Source organism: Dama dama, chromosome 14 (genome assembly GCF_033118175.1).
Source record: "Dama dama isolate Ldn47 chromosome 14, ASM3311817v1, whole genome shotgun sequence".
Classification (NCBI taxonomy): Eukaryota; Metazoa; Chordata; class Mammalia; order Artiodactyla; family Cervidae; genus Dama; species Dama dama.
In genome coordinates, this window is record NC_083694.1 from 32245233 (window position 1) to 32267165 (window position 21933).

At 37.9% G+C, this 21933-nt stretch overlaps 1 protein-coding gene across 1 annotated transcript in view; it reads left to right on the forward strand.

The window, feature by feature from the left end:
- Nucleotides 1–21933, forward strand: part of PLD5 (phospholipase D family member 5) — a 388353-nt gene that overhangs the window by 340310 nt on the left and 26110 nt on the right. The window contains exon 6 of the mRNA XM_061161209.1: nt 21594–21791. Coding sequence (XP_061017192.1) covers nt 21594–21791 — 198 coding nt within the window. The remainder of the gene's footprint in view (nt 1–21593; nt 21792–21933) is intronic.

Sequence of the window (21933 nt, forward strand, 5' to 3'; positions counted from 1 at the left end):
ATTTATTGATAGTTACCATACTATATTCTAAGCAAAAAATGTTTATTAAGTCAAAAACAGAATTTGAAGATTTTTTCATCCGTGTCATGTTTATATTACTCTGGTATTATAAAGATATGCATATTTGATTTGTTGGCCAATTCATTTATTCTTTCTGTTCAGCCAAAGGCTTTTAAAGGCTGTTGTTCAGTTATTCATGATAATAAGATGGATGAACAAACATCTGTTCAGTCCAGTTCAGTTCAGTCGCTCAGTCGTGTCCGACTCTTTGTGACCCCACGAATCGCAGCACACCAGGCCTCCCTGTCCATCACCAACTCCCGCAGTCCACTCAAACTCATGTCCATAGAGTCGGTGATGCCATCCAGTCATCTCATCCTCTGTCGTCCCCTTCTCCTCCTGCCCTCAATCTTTCCCAGCATTAGGGTCTTTTCCAATGAGTCAGCTCTTCGCATCAGGTGGCCAAAGTACTGGAGTTTCAGCTTCAGCATCAGTCCTTCCAATGAACACCCAGGACTGATTTCCCTTAGGATGGACTGGTTGGATCTCCTTGCAGTCCAAGGGACTCTTCAAGAGTCTTCTCCAACACCACAGTTCAAAAGCATCAATTTTTCGGCACTCAGCTTTCCTCACAGTCCAACTCTCACATCCATACATGACCACTGGAAAAACCATAACCTTGAGCAGACAGACCTTTGTTGGCAAAGTAATGTCTCTGCTTTTTAATATGCTGTCTAGGTTGGCCATAACTTTCCTTCCAAGGAGTAAGCGTCTTTTAATTTCATGGCTGCAATCACCATCTGCAGTGATTTTGGAGTCCAAAAAAATAAAGTCTGACACTGTTTCCACTGTCTCCCCATCTATTTTCCAAGAAGTGATGGGACCAGATGCCATGATCTTAGTTTTCTGAATGTTGAGCTTTAAGCCAATTTTTCACTCTCCTCTTTCACCTCCGTCAAGAGTCTTTTTAGTTCACTTTCTGCCATAAGGGTGGTGTCATCTGCATATCTGAGGTTATTGATAGTTCTCCCAGCAATCTTGATTCCAGCTTGTGCTTCTTCCAGCCCAGCTTTTCTCATGATGTACTCTGCATACAAGTTAAATAAGCGGGGTGACAATATGCAAACTTGACATACTCCTTTTCCTATTTGGAACCAGTCTGTTGTTTCATGTCCAGTTCTGACTGTTGCTTCCTAACCTGCATACAGGTTTCTCATGATTGTTATTACCCAACACCTATTTAGTCAATAACTTCAAGTAAAATTTAGTCAATTTTTTTAGGAAAACTTATTAAATTTTCTCTGTCCACTAGAAAAGAAAATGGAGAAGGATTTCAAGAAAGCTCTAATAACTGAAGAGGTGAAAGATCACTTGCTGAGTAAAATCAGTGTCTCACCTGACATGCCATGCATTTTCAGTAGATCTTGCAAGTTATAGGGGCTTGGGGAATTAATGTCACCTTTGAGTCAAAGAGAAAAGCCTGGTGGTATGCAGTGGCTACCAGGACCTGTGTGCAGGAGTATGTGCACATGAGTGAATGGGCATGTGTGAATACAGGCATATGTATTTTAGAATAGCATCAGCTTTCATCTTTTCCTTAATTACACATATCACTCAGGCAAGGATCTCAGGGGTTCTTGTTGGCTTACAAGTGTTTACTGTTGTAAAGATTTGAAAATTGCTGGGTTTTTTTCCATAGTCTATATTTCACTTCCAACTGGTTGCTGGGAGGCATTTATTTTCTTTAAGGCCATGCACAACCTATGTATTAGACTAAGGATAGAAAAAGCTTTAATTTTCCATAAATAAAAGCTATAACTTGTACTGGGGAAGACACCGTCTTGCAAAAGGACATTAAAACCTCAAGGTAGAGCAAGCAACCTGTCAGTGAAAGATTGCTGCATGTGATAAACACTGTTCAGACTGCAATCACTTGTTTTTCTTGTTTAAGTCAAATTATTGTTGTTCAGTCACTCAGTCGTGTCCGACATACACATATACGTATGTGTGTGTATATATATGTATGTTTGATATTTAATCACTAAGTTGTATCTGACTCTTTTGTGACCCCATGGACTGTAGCCCACCAGGCTCCTCTGCCCATGGGGTTTCCCAGGCAAGAATACTGGAGTGGGTTACCACTTCCTTCTCCAGGAAATCTTCCTGACCCAGGGATCAAACCTATGTCACCTGCATAGGCAGGTGGATTCTTTCCCTGTGTGCCACCAGAGAAGCCCATTAAGTAAAATATCAAGGCCTATTCTTGCTCCCTCTAAAAAATGAGCATTCTGCTTCTGTGAAAGAAATATAAGTAAGTAAAGAGAAGAATGAGATGAGGAGGAGGTGGGAAGTTATTTCAACTGAGAAAGACCTCTCACCTCTAGTATATGCTCCCCTGTAGTTTTTCCTCCTCCTTAGGGAAAAGCTCTTTGTAGAATGGTAAGATTTCTCTTGAAGCTGGGTTCATACTGGCAGATAAGAAAACAATCAAACATTTGATCTGTGGAAGGATATAGATAGAATTTGCATTTTAGACAGAGCATAAAATCCATAAAAGAAAAGTGTCTTCAAAGATTTAAAGGTAAACATATAAATACTTGTAAACTAATGATGTATCAACCAAGTATAGAAGCACTAGCAGCTATATAAAATAGATTGCAGAAGAAATTGGAGCTCAAGTGAGATAACTTAAGCAAGGCTTACCAAAAGTACTGAAGCTTTGAAAATGAAAACCTGAAATAATGTAGAGATGGGCGGTAACTTTTTATCACACATATCATAAGCCTGTCATAGCTGTCAAATAGATTTATTAACTCGCCGAATGCTTGGTTTGCTTCTACATATAAAAACAGACAAATAAATTGAATTTGGGTTCTTAAGATAGCCATTTCGAAAACTTCCTTTCTGTTCTTCTGCTCTATTTCTCTTGCCCGTATTCTATTTGCAGGTGAAACATCCACATACTGATAATTAATATGGCTCAGTGTTTGTAAGACATCAATGAATCTGTGATGTAGATGTGCCTCAAAAACAATGTTGGAGAGCATTTTTAAATTTCTAGAATATTTGGTATTTCACTGGATAAATTTGAAAGAAACGTCCAGGGATATATACAGTTTGACTTGCCTATAGATTTTTTTTCACTTCTTCCCCAACATTCACTTGGATTTTTTTATATCAGTGGGGTTGAGAGAATTTGATTTCCAAGAACTGATGATTTTTCTGTACTTTGAATAATTATGTATAACTGCATGATTTTTTTTTTTCTAGCTGTTTTTCAGGTCCATGACCAATGTATAGGTTTTTACCTCCTTTGTCCAAATACCTCTTTTTTCTAAAAGATAATGACTCTTGCAGACAATTACTTATCCCTTTCATATGTATGGTCTTCTAAATGGACTCCCTAAAAACCCTCAAACATTGCCAACATTAATGAATTAAATGATGAAATTACCTATGGACACTTGGAGATTTAGTTACATCTGGGGTGGGCCTCTCTCTCAGTAGTTGCTTAGTTGTGTCCAACTCTTGTTGATCTACAGTCTGGCAGGACTGTATTCTGCCAGACTCCTCTGTCCATGGAATTCTCCAGGCAAGAATACTGGAGTGTGTTGTCATTCACCTCTCCAGGGATCAAACCCAGTCTCCCACATTGCAGGCAGATTTTTTTACTGGCTATATCCCATTACAGTTTTCTTTAGAGGGTCCCCCCAAAACAAATAAAGGATATTATTTATTTTTTTCAGATGAAGAGAATGTCCTTTGCTGTTCTAATTTCCCTTTTCTTCCTATTCTTTCCTCATCTTCTCTTCTACTTCTTTCCTCAGCCTTTTCTTAAACCTCAACTTCTTTCACCTTTTTCTTCCTTTCCTCCCCTTGCTGAATGGTGAAGTAAGTGAAAGTGTTGGTCATTCAGCCATGTTCAACTCTTTGCGAGTCCATGGACAGCAGCCCACCAGGCTCCTTTGTCCATGGGATTCTCCAGACACGAATACTAGAGCAGGTTGCCATTACCTTCTCCAGGAGATCTTCCCGACCCAGGGACTGAACCCCAGTCTCCTGCATTGCAGGCAGATTCTTTACCATCTGAACCACCACCAGGGAAGCAGTGGAGAATGCAAATTCAACCTGGCCCAAGCATTGAGACAAAAGAGTAAAGGAGGAATGCTGGGGGGAAAAAGGGTAAATAGCAGCTTTCACATGAAATACTTACCATCTCCTCCTTCCTCGCAATTATTTCTAACCTAAAAATAATGCATATGCTTCATGATTCTAGTATGACTTAAACTGTTTATTCTTCCTAAATTAGCAGAAAACTGTTTTGAAAGGTTCATTATTTTAAGTGAGCCAGAGCAAAGCTCCTTATAGCTTTTTGGTGCCACAACCTTGATCCCAAAAGAGAAAGTAGAACTAGATGTTGTTAGAAATATTTAAATGGGACTTCCCTGGTAGTACAGTGGATGGGAGTCCCCCGCCAGTGCAGGGGACACAGTTTCAATTCCTGGTCTGGGAAGATTCCATATGCCACAGAGCAACTGAGCCCCTGCACCACAACTTCTGAAGCCCATATAGCAAGAGCCTTTGCTCAGCAACAAGAGAAGCCACCACAATGAAAAGCCCAGTCACTGCAACTGGAGAAAACTCTCATGAAACAACAGAGACATAGCATAATCAAAAATTAATTAAATTAATTAAATAAATATTCAAATAAACATACAGTAACATTCTGTATAATTAATTGCTGGACTCTCATCCTTGGGCAGTTTTTTAATACTTTAAAGTTGCCTACTGTTGTTCACTCAGTCATTTCTGACTCTGCGACCCCATGGACTGCAGCACACCAGGCTTCTCTGACCTTCACTATCTCTTAGAGTTTGCTCCTGTCCATTGGGTTGGTGATGTCATCCAACCATCTCATCCTCTCTTGTCCTCTTCTCCTCCTGCCTTCAATATTTCCCAGCATCAGAGTCTTTTCCAGTGAGTTGGCTCTTCACATCAGGTGGCCAGAGTATTGGAGCTTTGGCTTTAGCATCAGTCTTTCCAATGAATTTTCAGGCTTGATTTCCTTTAGGACTGACTGGTTTGATCTCTTTGCTGTCTAAGAAACGCTCATGTCTTCTCCAGCATCACAATTTGAAAGCATCAATTCTTTGGCAATAAGCCTTCTTTATAGTCCAACTGTCACGTCCATACATGGCTACTGGAAAAACCATAGCTTTGACTATATGGACCTTTGTCAGCACAGTGGTGTCTCTACTTTTCAATATGCTGTCTATGTTGGTCATAGCTTTTCTTCCAAGGAGCAAGCGTCTTTTAATTTCATGGCTGCAGTCACCATACACAGTGATTTTGGAGCCCAAGAAAGTAAATTTTTCCCCATTTCCCCACTGTTTCCATTTTTTTCCCCATCTATTTTCCATGAAATGATGGGACCAGATGCCATGATCTTCATTTTTTGAATGATGAGGGGTTTTTTTTGTTTTTTTTTTGTTTGTTTTTTTTTATATTGTAGTGGTTTTTGTCATACATTGACATGAATCAGCCATGGATTGAATGATGAGTTTTAAGCCAGCTTTTTCACTCTCCTCTTTCACCCTCGTCAAGAGGCTCTTTAGTTCCTTTTCACTTTCTGCCATTAGGGTGGTGTCATAGGACTGAAAAAAGAAATACTTAAGCCTGAGAAATAAACACAGACTGAATTCCTGGGCCTCAGGGCTAGACCATTTTCTGTGCATTTTAGCTTTCTCAGTTTCAAAGCGACAGCAATCATATTGACCTGCTTCCAAGGTAGTGGTTGCAGTCATTGTAAAGCAGCTTTCAACTAATAAATTAGTGCCCTGCTGAGGAAAATGATTGATAGAGTGTAACAATGAAAAAGCACTTTAGTAGCGACAGTACTCAGCAAAAAGCATTCAGTTTATTCATAGGAGAAAGAAAGGCTCCTTCCTATTGAGTGAAAAACAAAGTTTCCTGAACCTGTGTTCCCGGCGTCTTCACTCAGTGATGTCAGTCTTTGGAAATTTTCATTTGAAATGTAATTTTGTGTTAGATTCAGAGAAGAATTTAACTTCCAGTCTCAACTTGTTAGTAAAATAAATGTTGTCTTTCTGTTTGTGAAAATTCATTTTATATGTATTTTTTAACTAATACTTGAAACATGCAGAAGATGACAATGTTTGTTCCATGGCCGGGGTTGAGCTGCTGTGTATGTTGTCCTGAGATGTTCAGCTGGCAGGGACCCAAGGCCTAAACCAGAGGAGAAAGGTCTCTTCCTTCTTTGCATGGCAGTTCTGATTTCTCCATGTGGTTGTACCTCATGTTCTTCATCTTCTTGGGAAATCATCAAGGCTCCAAGTATATTTCTAAGAGCCCTTGATAGACATGTATAACTTCTTCTTTGATGTATATTGCTTCTAGAAGAGACCTTCATCACCAAAGTGAGAAAAGACAACAAAAGGGAAGGGTAACCAGAGTGTGAACTCTTCCTAAGAGTCAACTACACTGATTGTGTATGCATTAACCTGTGATCATCTCATTTCACCTACCTCGAGACCTCTGGGTAAACCTTAAGGAAGACATCTTAAATATGCCAGTGTCTATTACCCCAAAATAATGTTCATTATTATATTATAGGAAACTGCAAAAGGGAAAAACACATCCAAAATCTAACCACTTTAATACTAGTATTTTCTGTTCCCACCAATCTATGTCCATAGATACATGTACTAATACTTTAACTTGGCTGCAAATAGTGCATATATAAAATGCACAAAAATATATATTTAACTATTCTCTTATTGAAAATAGAACAAATGTCTATTATACCAAATTTAAAATATTATGAAAATACTGATAAAATAGAGACCATAAGCCCCCATACTTGCTGTTTACTTTTTTATTACAATAGAAAGCCATCATACTACTTACAGTATTTTGTAGTATGTTGTTTTTACTTTAACCATGAAATGAACATTGTCTAGCATTGAAGTATATATCTACAATACCATGGAATAATCAAAGTATATTCACATATATAAGTATTTGTAATTTATTTAACCAGCATCCTAGTGGCCATTTAGATGACTGCTGATTTTCTTTTTTTCTAACATGTGCCTATTATTTCATCAATGCTATGCTGAATAACTCAATGACTGTTGAATTAGGGATGTGATCTCTGTAGGTCCTGACTTCTTAATTTTTAAAATGAGAAGTTTTAAGTAGTTAATAAGGAAACTTGCTTTTAAAAATCAAATAGAAACTAAGCATAATATATTCAAACTGCTGAATAATAAAGATTCAAAGACTAAGAGAAAATAGAAAAGATATATATAGGAACAGCAACAGGAATTAAAGAAGACTTCTTGTCAAATGCTATGCAAACCAGAAAACAATGAAGTAACATTTTTTTAAATGCTGGGGGGAAAAGCTGTCAATCCAGAATTTTATAATTAGTGAAAATGTCTTTCAAAATTTGAAAACAGTAATGAAGAAGAACTAAAGACTTTCTCTGACAAACAAAATTGAGAAAAGTCCTTACCATCAGAACTGAACAAGAAATGTTAAAAGAAGTTCTTCAGGAAGAAGTATAATAAAAGTAACTGGAATTTATAGCAAGAAATGAACACTAGAAAAAAAAATATAATTTTTCCTCACTTTGTTTTAAAAAATAACTGATGTCTATAAAGAAAAAATAGCAAGATACTTTGTGTTTTACTATATGTAAAAGTAAAATTTATGACAATAGCACAAAAGATGGGAAGGATAAATTGAGAATATCTTATTGCAAGGTACTTATATATAAAGTAGCATAAAATTTTGCTGACTAAATTTTTAAATAGTTTAATAACCCCTACTATTTTTATGGGGCAAATTAGGCAATAAATATCAAAACTCTTGTTTAAAAGTAAGTAAATAAAAGTATATTTTTAAATGTAGGGCAATAATTCTAAGCCTACTTAAAACTGTTTTAACCAATGCATAGATAATAAGATGAGAGGATGGGGATAAAAATGGAATATTGAATAATACTCAATTAATTCAAAGAAGGAAGAAAAAATTTTAAACACAAAAATAGAAAAGAGCTACAAAGATGGTATATTTTAATACAACAGTATTATCAATTACATTAAATATAATTGGTCTACATATACCACTCAAAAGATTGTCAGAGAAATAAATAAATCCACAATTATAAATGAAGACTTCAACATCCACTTTGTATTCAATTTGCAGTAATTGACAGAGTAAATACAGAGAAAATCAGTAAGGATATGGAAAACTTGAAAACCACTATCAACAACTTGTCCTAATTGACATTTGTAGAATATTTTATCCCCAAACAGTAGAATTAATATTATTTTCAAGTGTGTATGGAACAATTACCAAGATATCTCAAATCATCAGCTGTAAAACAGAGCTTGAACCTTTCAAAAGTTAGAATTATACAAAACATGTTCTCACATCACAATGAAATTTATGAAAAGAGTAAAATCAATTTGAAAAAAAAGTATCTGGAAAATATCCCATATATTGACTAGATCAAGAGGAGATCACAAGGAAATTGGATAATACTTTGAATTGAATGAAAATGAAAATGCAATATATCAAAATTTGTGGATGCAACTGAAGCAGTGACTCAAGGGAAATTTAAAACACAAAATACTTGTTTAGAAAAAAGATTTCTGATGAATGAAATAAAAAACTGGTTCTTTGAACAAATTAGTAAAATTGATAAACATCTAGCTTAACCAACCAAGGAAAATAGACAGATGACATAAATTATAAATATCAGGAATTCAAGAGGGGATCATAACTACAGATTCCATAGACATTAAAAAGATAATAACAGAATGCTATAATCAATTCTATGGCCATAATTTTGATGAGTTGGATGAAATGGATAAATTCCTTCAAAAAATACCAGCTACCAAAGCTCAATCAATAAAAAAAAGGTAACATCAATAATATTTTATCTATTAAAGGAATTGAATATGCAGTAAATACTTTCCATAAAGAAAATACCAGGCCCAGTGTTTGCTAAAGACTGAGGTTTGAAGAGAGGATGACTACAAAGAGGCCAGGGGGAACTTTTGTGGGTGATGATACTGTGCTATACACTGATCATGATGGTGGTTACAGACTGTATATCAAAATTCTAAGAGCTATGTGCTATAAATCACACCAGTGTTTTTGTAGGTCAGTCTCCTAAGACAATAGAAATAAAATTTAAAAATAAGCAAATGGGACCTAATCAAACTTATAAGCTGTTGAACAGCAAGGGAAACTATAAAAAAATGAAAAGACAACTTACAGACTGGGAGGAAATATTTACAAATGATGTAACCGACAAGGGATTAATTTCCAAAATATACAATTCAACAACAAAAAAACAAACAACTCAATAGAAAATAGGCAGAAAACCTAAATAGAGATTTCTCTAAAGAAGACATACAGATGGCCAACAGGCACATGAAAAGATGTTCACTATCACTAATTATTAGAAAATACAAATCCAATCTGCAGTGAGGTACCACCTCACCCTGGTCAGAATGGCCATCTTCATAAAGTTTACAAATAACAAATGCTCAAGAGGATGTGAAGAAAAGGGAACCCTCCTACACTGTTGGTGGGAATATAAGTTGGTTGCAGCCACTATGGAAAACAGTTTGGAGCTTCCTCAAAAAACTAAAAATAGAATGAATTCAGGAATCCTACTCCTGAACATATATATGGACAAAGCTGTAATTCAAAAAGATGCATTCACTGCTCTATTCAGAGCTGCATTATTCATAGTAGTCAAGACATGGAAACAATCTAAATGTCATTGACAGAGGAATGGATAAAGAGGATGTGGTACATATACACAAGGAAGGAAATGGAAGTGTTCGTTGCTCAGTTGTGTCCAACTCTTTGTGGCCCCACGGAATGCCAGGCTCCTCTGTCCTTGGAATTCTCCAGGCAAGAATACTAGAATGAGTTGCCATTCCCTTCTCCAGGGAATCTTCCCAATCCAGGGATCGAACCCCCATCTTCTGCATTGCAGCCAGATTCTTTACCATCTGAGCCAGCAGACAAGCCCCCATATGCACAATGGAGTACTACTCAGCCATAAAAGAATGAAATGATACTACTTGTGGCAACATGGATGGACCTAAAGAGTATTATACTAAGTGAAGTAAGTCAGAAAGAGAAAGAAAAATATCTTGTAATATCACTTATATGTGGAATCTAAAATATGACACAAATGAACCTGTGTTTTCAAAACAGAAAACAGACTTTTGGACATAGAGGGCAGACTTATTGCCAAGGGGAAGGGGGAGTGGGAGAGGGATGGAGTGGGAGTTTGGGATTAGCAGATGCAAACTATAATAGTATATATAGAATGGATAAACGGCAAGGTTCTACTATATAGCACAGGGAACTATATTCAATATCTTATGATAAACCATAATAGAAAAAAATATTAGAATGTATGTGTGTGTATGTGTATATATATAGAACTGAATCACTTTGCTGTACGGCAGAAATTAACAAAACATTGTAAATCAACTATACTTGAATTTTTAAAAAAGAGTTCTATGCTTAAAGGGGTGGATTTTACTATAGCTAAATGGTATATTAATGAAAATGAAAAGTAATTTTTTAAATATTTATTTGTTTATTGGCTGTGCTGGGTCTCCCTTGCTGTGTGCAAGTTTTCTCTAGTTGTGGCAAGTGGGAGCTACTCTTCATTGTGGTCCATGGGTTTCTCATTGCAGTGGCTTCTCTTGTGTGGAGCACAGGCTCTAGGCATACAGGCTTCAGTACTTGTGGCAAACAGGCTCAGTAGTTGTAGAACATGGGCTTAGTTGCTCTGTGGCATGTGGAATCTTCCTGGACCAGGACTCGAACCTATGTCTCCTGTATTGGTAGGCAGATTCTTAGCCACTGTACCACCAGGGAAGTCTGGAAAATAAATTTTTAAAAACCTGTGATTTTATAATAGTATTGTCTTCAAAAACTATCAGTAAATATTTAGTAATGCAGAGTAGTCTGGGTGTTTTGGATAATCAAGCATAACATTTTAGAACAGACTTCTTGTAGATCCATGATTCCTATGGAGAAAACAAAACCAGTAATAGGATAAAGTGTGGCTGTTTTTCAACATTCTGTTGCACATGTGCTAGGCTTGAGTCACCTCAGTGAATATTGATGAGCTGCTTGTATAAATGATGCTCTATGTTTCTTACCATAAATTATGCTCTATGTTTCATGCTGTCATTTTAACATAGGAGCCTTTTAATATGTGTGTGAGATCACTATTTTTCTATATCACAAAGATAACTAGAGAAAAAAATATCTTGTGTTGCTCTTAATGCTTATAAAATTGCTGCATTCCAAAAAAAATTTAAATGCATGTTGTAGAAAAAAATCTAAAATTATCTGAGAAGAAGAAATTGAAGCCATTTCTCCTATAAAAATCAAAGTAGGATTTTTTAAATGAAAAGAAATGGGTTTATTCACTTTATATTGCCTGTATTTGCATAAATACAATGTATCGAAAATAGAAAAATTACTCTGCCCTTTCATTTAAATGTTCAGGCATATATTAGTTGTGTTACCTTTTTATTAATGTCAACTCTAATTTACAAGTAAAAAGGTCATTTGGAATCAAAAAGTGAAATCTATTGAACTGTTAAAAACTGAATGAATAGAAATGTTTAATGGCATGAAGAAGAAAAAAAAAAACTGAACTGTGAAGAAAGAGAAGCAAGGCACAAAAAAGCAGCTATTTCCTTTCTTACTCATACACACACTTCCAGCCTCGTTGCTCACTCCTGGGCTTCGTAAGCAGCACTGAGAATGAGTCCTGGCTTGACTGAGAAATTCACTGAAGACTCTTTACTTCCTATCCACTCCCTGCTGAACTATCTCCTGCCCAACTTCCTTTAAGAAGAGAATCTCAGAAAGACAGAGAAACAAAAAACTTTCCTATACACACTTGAGAAATGGGCAAAGGTCTAAGGGGAAAGAATGTCTAATTGCCAACATCGACAAAAGAAATGCTTCAGCGAACCTCTTTGCTCATGGACCTTGTTCCTTTCTTCCTTCTTGAAATCCCCCTCAGTTTTTTAGTTTTTCAGAAATTTTTCTTCTGTGACACTGAACTTTTTCAGTTCCTCTCCTGCCTTTTTGACTGGTCCTTTGTTGTCTCCTGTTAGGGGTTCCTAAGTACTGAGTTCTTCCCTTAATTAATGGTGTTCCCTGTGATTTCATTCATCCATTCATTCATTTAAGAAATACTTATCGAAAATCTGTTATGTACTAGGCACTGGAAATATAGCAGTCAACATTGCTCTTGAAAAGGGATAGTATAAAAGACAAATGCACTCATATTATAATCCATTCTGAACATCCCCCCTATTCTTCCTGCAATAATCATCTACACTTGTAGTGGCATCCACATTTCTGTGATGTTGGTTTGCCCATTTATGCCACTGGCTCAGATTCAGAGTTACTGAACCACCATCCAGAGCATCGTGGTTTAGAGTGTGGATCCTGGAGCTGCGCTGATTGTGCCCAGATTCTGATTACACTCCTTACTAAGTGTTTGGCCTTAATTTTCTGTGCCTCAGTCCCCCTGTGTGTTAAAAGAGGCAATGATAGTGCTGACCTGACTTGGTTGTTCTGAAGACTAAGGGAGTTAATAAAAGTAAAGTTTATAAAGCAGTATGACCTCAATAAATGTTAACTATTTTTACCAATTGAATTTCACAAATGAACTTCAAACTCACAAGGTCTGCAGTCAGATTTGCTCTGTATATTATTCATTCCAGTCACCCACTTTGGAAACCCAGGAGTCAGCTCTGTCTCTTTCCGTTCCCTATCCCCACTCATTTAATAAACCGTCCTCTCAGGTCCTGCAACAGTGACCTCCTATTTCTGTGGTTTGGGATTTCAGCATCTCTTCCAGGCCCTGCTTCTTGTTTCTTTGTTTCTTTCCCACCTCTTCAGTGTCAGAGGAATTGGGTAATGACACTTCACTTCATTAACATTCCAAGTACAATTCCCAAACTGGTGGCCAGAGGGCCAACTCAGCCAGCTAATATTTTGGGACTAGCCAGAAATATTAAAAAATAAAATTTGATGTCATCATGCAAGGCATACACTTCCTAGGTCAGCTTCAATCTCCTCTATTCATAAGCTTTTACACGCATTTACATCACATGTTTGTTCTGGTGCCCAGGCAGTTGGGTTTCTGACCTCTAACATGAAGGATGACGGGCCCACTCCGTAACATACCAGCCTTTCACTTACCAGAACTTCCACTCCCATCACTCATTCTCTCTAAGCTTATGCTCCTGACATTTCTTACCTCACTGCCTTTGTTCATGCCCTCTATTTTGCCAGGTTTGTCCTCCCAACTCTGCTTGTTGAAACTGTGGTTTCAAAATCTTTCAAGATCTTTTTCCAATTCTCTACCCCCATGAGGTCATTTCATATCCATCTAATTTGGCAGTCATCTCCCACTCAAGCTATTAGCTATTTTAATCAGAGAGGATTTGGCCAAAACCTATGAAAATTCTCCTTATAAACCTGCAGATATGCAGGCTTCACACCTGCTGAACTCCCTCTTGATCCAGAGGTTAAAAATCCCTTCTAAATGCAATATCTCTCTCTCTTATATGAATCTTCCAAAACGTTGGTGATATTTCCCTTAAGCAGCTTGCAGGTCCTACATTGATTCATAGCTTGTTGTTATGCTCTCCTAAATACCACCACTCCTTCACACTCCAGCCCACCCATGCACACAGTTATACATCAGACATGCTCCATTTTTAATTACGGAATTGAACTGAATTATTTATAAAGTCTGGATACCAGTCTGTGAACTGACTAGGCAGTCACTATTTTATAAAAATTGCATTGCTTGTAAGATGGGAGAGATTTATTATTTTATGTTATACAAGGGACGCACACACCTTTCTGCTAATGTTTGGTTGCCAGACTGTTTTCTGTGCTATAATTGCCCTTAGACATTTATTTCTTTTGAATTATTTATGACAGCCGTATCTTAGTAACCCAAAAACATGTGGAAAGAATTGAGTAATTTAGCTCTCATTTTAGGTCCAAATAAGGATTTTGAAGTTGGAAAACAAAACATCTGGCCTTTTAAATTTTTATTTATTTATCTGTTTATCTACCTATCTATGTATTTATTTATTTTCACACTCAGTGACATTACTTTCATTTGTTTCCATCAGGTCGCTCTTACTGACCAGTTTTATCGGCCGTTGGTATTTGGTGTCCCAGTGGCTCTGCTGCATTTTTTTTAACATGCTCACAGGCCACATTCCTGGTTGATCAGGTCCTTCTGCTCTCCTGCTTGTGTTATTTTATGTGGAGGACGTTGTCCTAAACAGATTATATGTGTTTGTTTAATCATTGCAACCATCTTATGAGCATTATTATCATCCCCACTTGACAGAGAGATTAAGGAATGGGTGAGCTACAGACACAAAAGGTTAAGGAACTTGCCCTGAGTCACAGTGGAGAAGGTTGTGAGAACCAGAATCCAAGCCCAAGTCCTTGCTCTATGCACTAACGCAATAATCACCCTGACTGGCTGACCATTGTAATCAGGGTTGCCAGCCAGCCCAATGGTGGCCCAGAATAGGACCGAACAGTCTCTTTTTACCATTCTGAGATGTTTCTAGAGCTCCACGGACAGAGAAGAGATGAGAACCATTGGGACTGAGTAAATAGGTATAGCATTTCATTTAAAAACTAGGGAGCCTCCCACCCTGGTTGCTCTGCCACTTTGATGTTAGTAAAGTGTGACAGTGCCGCCCATGAGGGAATTACTTAATGGGAGGAACCCGAAAAACTGTGCTCCGAGCTGCCAAGAAATGAATCAGGAGGAAGGGAACAGAATGGAGGCAAAAGCATCTCTCTGGAACAAGAGGGGAATCCTATTTTTGTTTTGAAAAATTTCAGAGTTTTCTATACTTCAAGGTCTTAAAGCAGACTGTGAGTACTAAAAGAGTTTGTTAGATTATAATATAAAAATCAAACCCACTAAGGACTTTCCACTTGCCCCTTTTTCCAACAATTAGATGACTTGGTTGCAAAAAAGTAGCATGAGATTTATACATTTGGTGGGGTTTCTGTTTTTTTAGAAAAGAGTTTCTCTCCATCTACAGTTTCCTTAAGTATTTCATCTTTGCATGAATAAGAAGGTAATGGGTGAAATTCACATTGACGTTAATTAACATCCTGGTACATATGTGTGGCCAGATGTTTATTGTACAAGCCTGAAAGGCAAATACAGTCACTCGGGTCTGGCCCAACATTTTGTCAAAAGACCATTGGAGGGTATGAAAAGGGGATCAAATAAAATGAACTGAAAGTGGCATGATCTCAGCTTCCTCACTGCTCACTGGAGAAGAGAGAAAACAGGAATGATAGGAGGAGCTGTGGTAACATTTTGGAATCATTTTTCAACTCTTCTAAAGAAGCAGGATAAAATTAAAGTACTCCAAAGAATAACTGAAATGTGTTTCCAATTTGTTTCCTCCTATTCCACTCTTAACCCCATTATTTTAAAATTCCTCCCATTAGCATTCTCTAGTCACTGTTTTATCTATTGATTTTCCTTTGACCAGATAAAGCCAAGAAATTGATGTGTGAATTCCTTACAGACAAAAATTAAAGATGCCAAAAGAATAGTGGTACTTTGGAAAGTTTTCAGACTCTTATAAAAGATGATGCATTGACAGAAGGAAGGAAGGGAGGGAGGGAGAAATAGGAGGGAAGGGAAGGAAAAAGCAAAACCCTTCATTCATCCTACTGTTAGGGGACAAAAAATACACAACCTAGAAGTTGAGAATTACATTTTACTAGATGGACATACGGAAGACTCAAGCCTGGGAGGTAGGTTCTCAGATAGCTCTGAGATGTAAGGGAGGAGCCAGGATATATAGGAGTTTTGCAAAAACAAACCAGGTAGTTTTACATCAAAAGATTTATGCTAACTAAAGAAAAAACAAACATCGCAAGTTAATGAGGTTGGTGCTTTCCTATGTATGGAAAGATTGAAATGATTCAGTCTTATTGAAATGATTCCTTTGATATGCACCTTAACTATCTAGGGCCAGTATCCTGTTTCTCTCCATGCAGAAACCCCTTGGGGTAAACAGTCTGGGATGACTGCAGACAAGAAATTGATGTGTGAGTTCCTTATAGCCAAAAGTCAAAGATGCCAAATGAATAGTGGTACTTTGGAAAGTAGCATCCTTGGTTTCCTTACGTGGCAGACAGGATTCTATGAAGGGACACTGTGAGGTATCTGCACAGTGTTGTCGGAAGAAAGAGCCAGGACTGAAGTCAGAGGACGTTATTCTGTGATCTTGCAAGTCACTTCCCCTTTAGGGATCTCAGTTTCCTTAATTTTGAAATAAGGTTGAACTAGCTGTTCTCTAAGGTTTTTACACTCTCCTTTTTTCAATTAGTCATGTTCCTACTAGCAAGCATTTTTATTCCCACTTGGTAACAAAGAAAACAAGACATCAGGAAGTTAAGTAGTATGGACCACCCACTGTGGAAGTGAAGGGGCCAAAAAGCACATTTCTGAGCAGGAGGCTGTCTTGAGCTGCTAAGATTCAATTCTTTATTTTCCATCCCCAGTAACAAAAATTTCACCTTGAGGGCAGAAACAAAATCGAGTTAGAGCTCCTAGTAATTAAATTTCCTGCAGTAACTTAGAATATAAATCAACCACTAACTGGATGCATGAGAGTCGCTCAGTGTTGCAACTTCTTTTGTCTTTGTCAAGAAAATTAAAGAAATACTGGTTCAAATTTCTATAAAATCATGAAAACAACAAGTCAGACATCCATAAATGATAGATTGAGCTGTGGTTAAGCTCACTTGGATTAATTATTCTGAGTTACAGCGAAGAACGATGCTAATGCATCCCCTTATTCTGCTGACAGGAACATCCATCAGCTGCCTGCTTTGGCTTCTGTGTCACCAATAAAATCCACTAAACCAAGTCTGTCTCCCTTTATACTGCCTCTCATGCCCTAAGTAGGAAGGGTTTCTTTTTTTTTTTTCCCTCACTGCATTTCCCTTCATAACTCCCTCCCACTAACTTTGAGAAAATAAAGAAAAATGGAGATTTTTCTGGTATAATTACATTTCCCCTAATTCTTATTTTGCTTTAAAATGGAGACTACAAATATAAGTAGGAATTCCAAGGCAGAAAAAAAGAGGACACACTCATAAACAGTAGGACTTAACCTCACCTGAAGGAACTTCTGGTCCCTCTTTGTGAGCAATTCTTCCCAATGATGAAATATTAAACCAAAATTTCAGATTCCCTGCTCACTAGCTGTGTGTTTGGACATTGCCCTTAATCTCTCCAAACCTTAGTTTTCTTACCTGTGCAATGAGTTTTTGTGAAATTTGAATGAACGCAGACTTGTGAAGCGTTCCCTGGTGGCTCTGTAGTAAAGAATCTGCCTGCAATGCAGGAGATTCAGGTTTGATCCCTGGGTTGGGAAGATCCCCTGAAAAAGGAAATGGCAGCCCACTCGAGTGTTCTTGCCTGGGAAATCCCATGGATGGAGGAGCCTGGCAGGCTATACAGTCCATGGGGTCACAAAAGAGTCAGACACGACTTAGCAGCTAACCAACAACAGCAATAAGACTTGCAAAGCAGAAGCATAGTAAGCACTATAGTGAACTAGTACTACTTCTGTTGTTATTTCTCCCTAAGCAGTAAGTATCTGCTGGATTGTCTCAAACTCAAACACTTCAGAAAAAGAATCTTTTTTACAAGCAAACAAAAACAAATAGTTAGAACCTATGGGAAAACCCCAATAAATTTGGAATGGTAGAACTAAATTTTGTGTTGCTTACATTGTTAAACTTCAAATAAAATTTACTCATTGGATCCTAAAAAATGGAAGAAAAAAACACTTCAGCAGGGCCTCCCATAATATCCTAGTGCAAGGGACATAAGAGAACCGCTGATGTAACTCAAGTTGTAAATAAAATCATTACCCTTAGAAGAGATTTTTGGAAGGGTCCTCCAGGTTGTTTGAGGCCCTAAACCTTTCTGAGTTCTATGGGTTGATCCCTAACACGTTCCTACTTTGTGGAAAAGAGAATCAGTCTTCTCCTAAGAATAACTGTCTTCCAAAGAATCATTAGCTGATAAATCTCCAGCTTTTTCAAGGTAGTTTTACTCAAACAGTTGGGCCATTCAATCAACCATCAGTTGTGTGATTGAACTAAAAAGCCAGGGCAGCCCATCAGAGTACCTCCACTGATCAGTCAAAGAATCTATCAGTTTAACTTTTTGTTCCTTTGATAATCTGGACATAAAAGCTCTTCAGAAGCCTAATCTTTGTTATTTTCCCCTCTGCCAGCATTTTAGAAATGTCTATTCATAAACCTGTCCTGAATTTTGGCTCTGACTGAAAGATCTCCAAAACAAAAGCCAATTTCTTTTTTTCCCTATCTTCACTTGATACCAGCCTAAATCAAATACATATATTTAGAAATGGGTTTGAGTCATTCTAAGATTGAGAGGACGATAGACAGAAGTCAAGTTCTCTTTATATCCCTAGAGGGCAAATCTTGGCTTGTTTCATTGCCTTTGGATTCTAAAACTGTAATGTAGTCACAGCAAAATGATGTCAGACATTGCAGAGAAAACCTCGCAAAAAGCAGCTTACACAACAGGGGGAAAGGAACACTTAATCTTTGTTTAGAAAGCAGTCACTGGAAATATTAGCTGCTGGAGGAAATCTAAGTACAGTGCACAGAGAAACAGTGACCTCTTGCATGTTGATGATGATAAATGGTACATAAGGGGAGCCCTGGGGATGATAAATGCTGACAATGTTTATAAATACACTTCCCTCTATCTGATCATACCTAAAGGGATGAACATCATTCATAATTATGACACCATTAAAATAAGCGTTTTTATTTTATTGCTTCCTTATTTTACATTAGCTTTTAAAGAATTACTTCATTAGATTTCCAGATTAAAATGTGTGATGGTATGCATTCCAACATAAGGTACATAACAGATTTCAGCAAGACTGAAAATTTTCAGAAGCACCACTTGACTTTAGGCTTTAATGGGTGAAGTCTCTTCCTCAAGTGCAGCCTTTCTTTATGCCTTTGTGCGTGCTCAATCGCTAAGTCGTGTCCGACATGCCCTTATGTACAGCCATTATTGCTTTCATTCATTTATTCATTCCCCCTAATGCTTCCTGCTTTGCTTCCTGGACCACTTCCTATTTCAGCTGGCACCGTGCTGACTATCCGGTACCCCCTCCACAGTGTGACTTAGGATAGAACAGCAGCTAACACACAGTGAATGCTGGGCACTGTGCTTACTGCAGTAACTTGTCTGCTTCCAGCACTCATAACCCTGTGATGTGCGTGTTCTGGAGATAAGGAGGTGTCATTGCCCTCAAGCCAAAAACGAGCCTGCATGCTGGAGATGAGCCAGTTGCTTGTTTCAAGGAGAGAGAGTGACACTGTGGCCACTTGCAGGGTGTCAGGAAGCTGAATTTGGGAAATACTTATTATGGGGTTTGGACTTTGTACAAGGTTTTGCAGGGGAGGGTATAAGGAAGCAGGGAATAGGGTATAAGGAAGCTCAGGATTGGATGCTATTGGGAATATGACAACTTAGTGATTAGGTGTTTTAATAAGCCATCAGTTATGGAGGGGGATGAATTCAAGTTGAAATTGTGATTGGTAAAGAAGCAACTGTCACCTATATCAAGTAGGATGGGGCTCTTCGGTCATTTCTGTGCTTGGACAATTCTCATGTTTTGTCAGTGTTCACACAGGATTACAGAGAGGTCTTTTTTTTTTTTCTTTTTTTGTCTCAATTACCTTCTGGACGTGCATGCAGGTCAGTTGCTTAGTTGTGTCCAACTGCTTGCAACTCTATGGACTGTAGCCGACCAGGCTCCTCCATCCCAGGCAAGAATACTGGGGTGGGTTGCCATTTCTTCCTCCAGAGGATCTTCCCGGCCCAGGGATCAAACCAGCATCTCCTGCATTGGCAGGCGAATTCTTTACCTCTGTACTACCTGGGAAGCCCTGCATCCTAGACAGTCAACAGAAATCTTTGCACAGTGGCTTGCAGATGCATCACCCTATGATTTCTTTGTTGCAAGATCCTATTTGTCTCTTTCTTGAAGACGAAAGTCACTCAATCATGTCCAACTCTTTGTGACCCTATGGACTATGCAGTCCATGGAATTCTTCAGGCCAGAATACTGAGTAGGTAGCTGTTCCCTTCTCCAGGGGATCTTCCCAACTCAGAGATCGAACCCAGGTCTCCTACATTGCAGCTGGATTCTTTACCAGCTGAGCCACATGGGAAACCCAAGAATACTGGAGTGGGTAGCCTATCCTTCTCCAGTGGATCTTCCCAACCCAGAAATCAAACCAGGGTCTCCTGCATTGCAGGTGGATTCTTTACCAGCTGAGGCTACCAGGGTAGCCCCTCTTACTCCTGAGGCTTGTGCAATCTTAAGAAGAATAATAATTGCTAACATATTTTAAGTGGTTACCATGTGATAGGCACTATTCTAAGCCCATAAAAACATATAACCATGTTATGTATCATAGCAATTGTATGAAATAAATAATATTATCTCCTTTTTATGGAAGAAGAAGATTATGGTGAGAGATTAAGTATCTTGTCCAAAGTCACACAGTCAGAAGGTTATTGGGCTGGAACCTAATTCCAGGCAGTCTGACTCCAGAATCCATGATCTAAACCATTTTGTTGTGCTGCAACTGAAAGTCAGTCTTTATATTGCTGTATTATTTAAGGATTCATACCAAAAAAATTTAATATTGAAGAATCTGAAGAGCTGATATAAAATATGTTGATGAATATGGAAAAATTATCCATAAGAGCCCAAATACAGTGCTTCCCTGGTAGTTCAGTGGTTAAGAATCTTCCTTGCAATGCAAGAGACACCAGTTCAATCCCTGGTCCGGGAAGATTCCACATGCTTCAGAGCAATTAAACCTGTGCTCCATAATTAGAGCTCCATAACTCCATAACTAGTCTGCACTCTAGAGCCTGCGAGCTGAAACTTCTGAGTCCACAATCTGCATCTACTGAAGCCGGCACGCCTTAGAGTCCATGCTCTGCAACAAGAGAAGCCACTGCCGTGGGAAGCCTGATCGCAGTAACAGAGTAAGCCCTGCTCACTGCAACTAAGGAAAGCCCATGTGCAGCAATGAAGATTCACCACAGCCAAAACAATAAATAAATTTATCTTTTTAAAAAAGAGTTCAAATGCAAAAACAGGCAAAAGTTCTCAAATATTTAAGCATTTTAATGACACATCATTTCTGTATACCATAATATGACTATATCTACACACTTACAGATGCAGTATATACACACATTTATATATATATATGAATACACATATATAGCTGTTACAGTATAGCAACTATAAGAAAAAAAATCACTATTTCTGCGTTCTTGTGCATTTTTTGTCTGAGAATAACACCATCACATGTACATGGCATTGATGCTCTCTATTTTAATTTCACAGATGAAAGAACTTGGTGTCATCTTCTACAACTGCAGCTGCCTGGTCCTAGATTTACAAAGGATATTTGCTTTATATAGTTCATTAAAATTCAAGAACAGAGTACCTCAGACCTGGTCCAAGAGACTTTATGGAGTCTATGACAATGAAAAGAAATTGCAGCTTCAGTTGAACGAAACCAAATCTCAAGCATTTGTGTCGGTGAGTTTTGCTCTTTTTTCCTCCTCCTCCTCCCCTCCTTCTTCCAAAATCCCTTTATTAAGTTGGAATGTTTGACTGCAATCTTATGCTGGGCAAAAATGAATTCAACCAGTCTATCCTGACACATCCCTAGAAGAGTTAA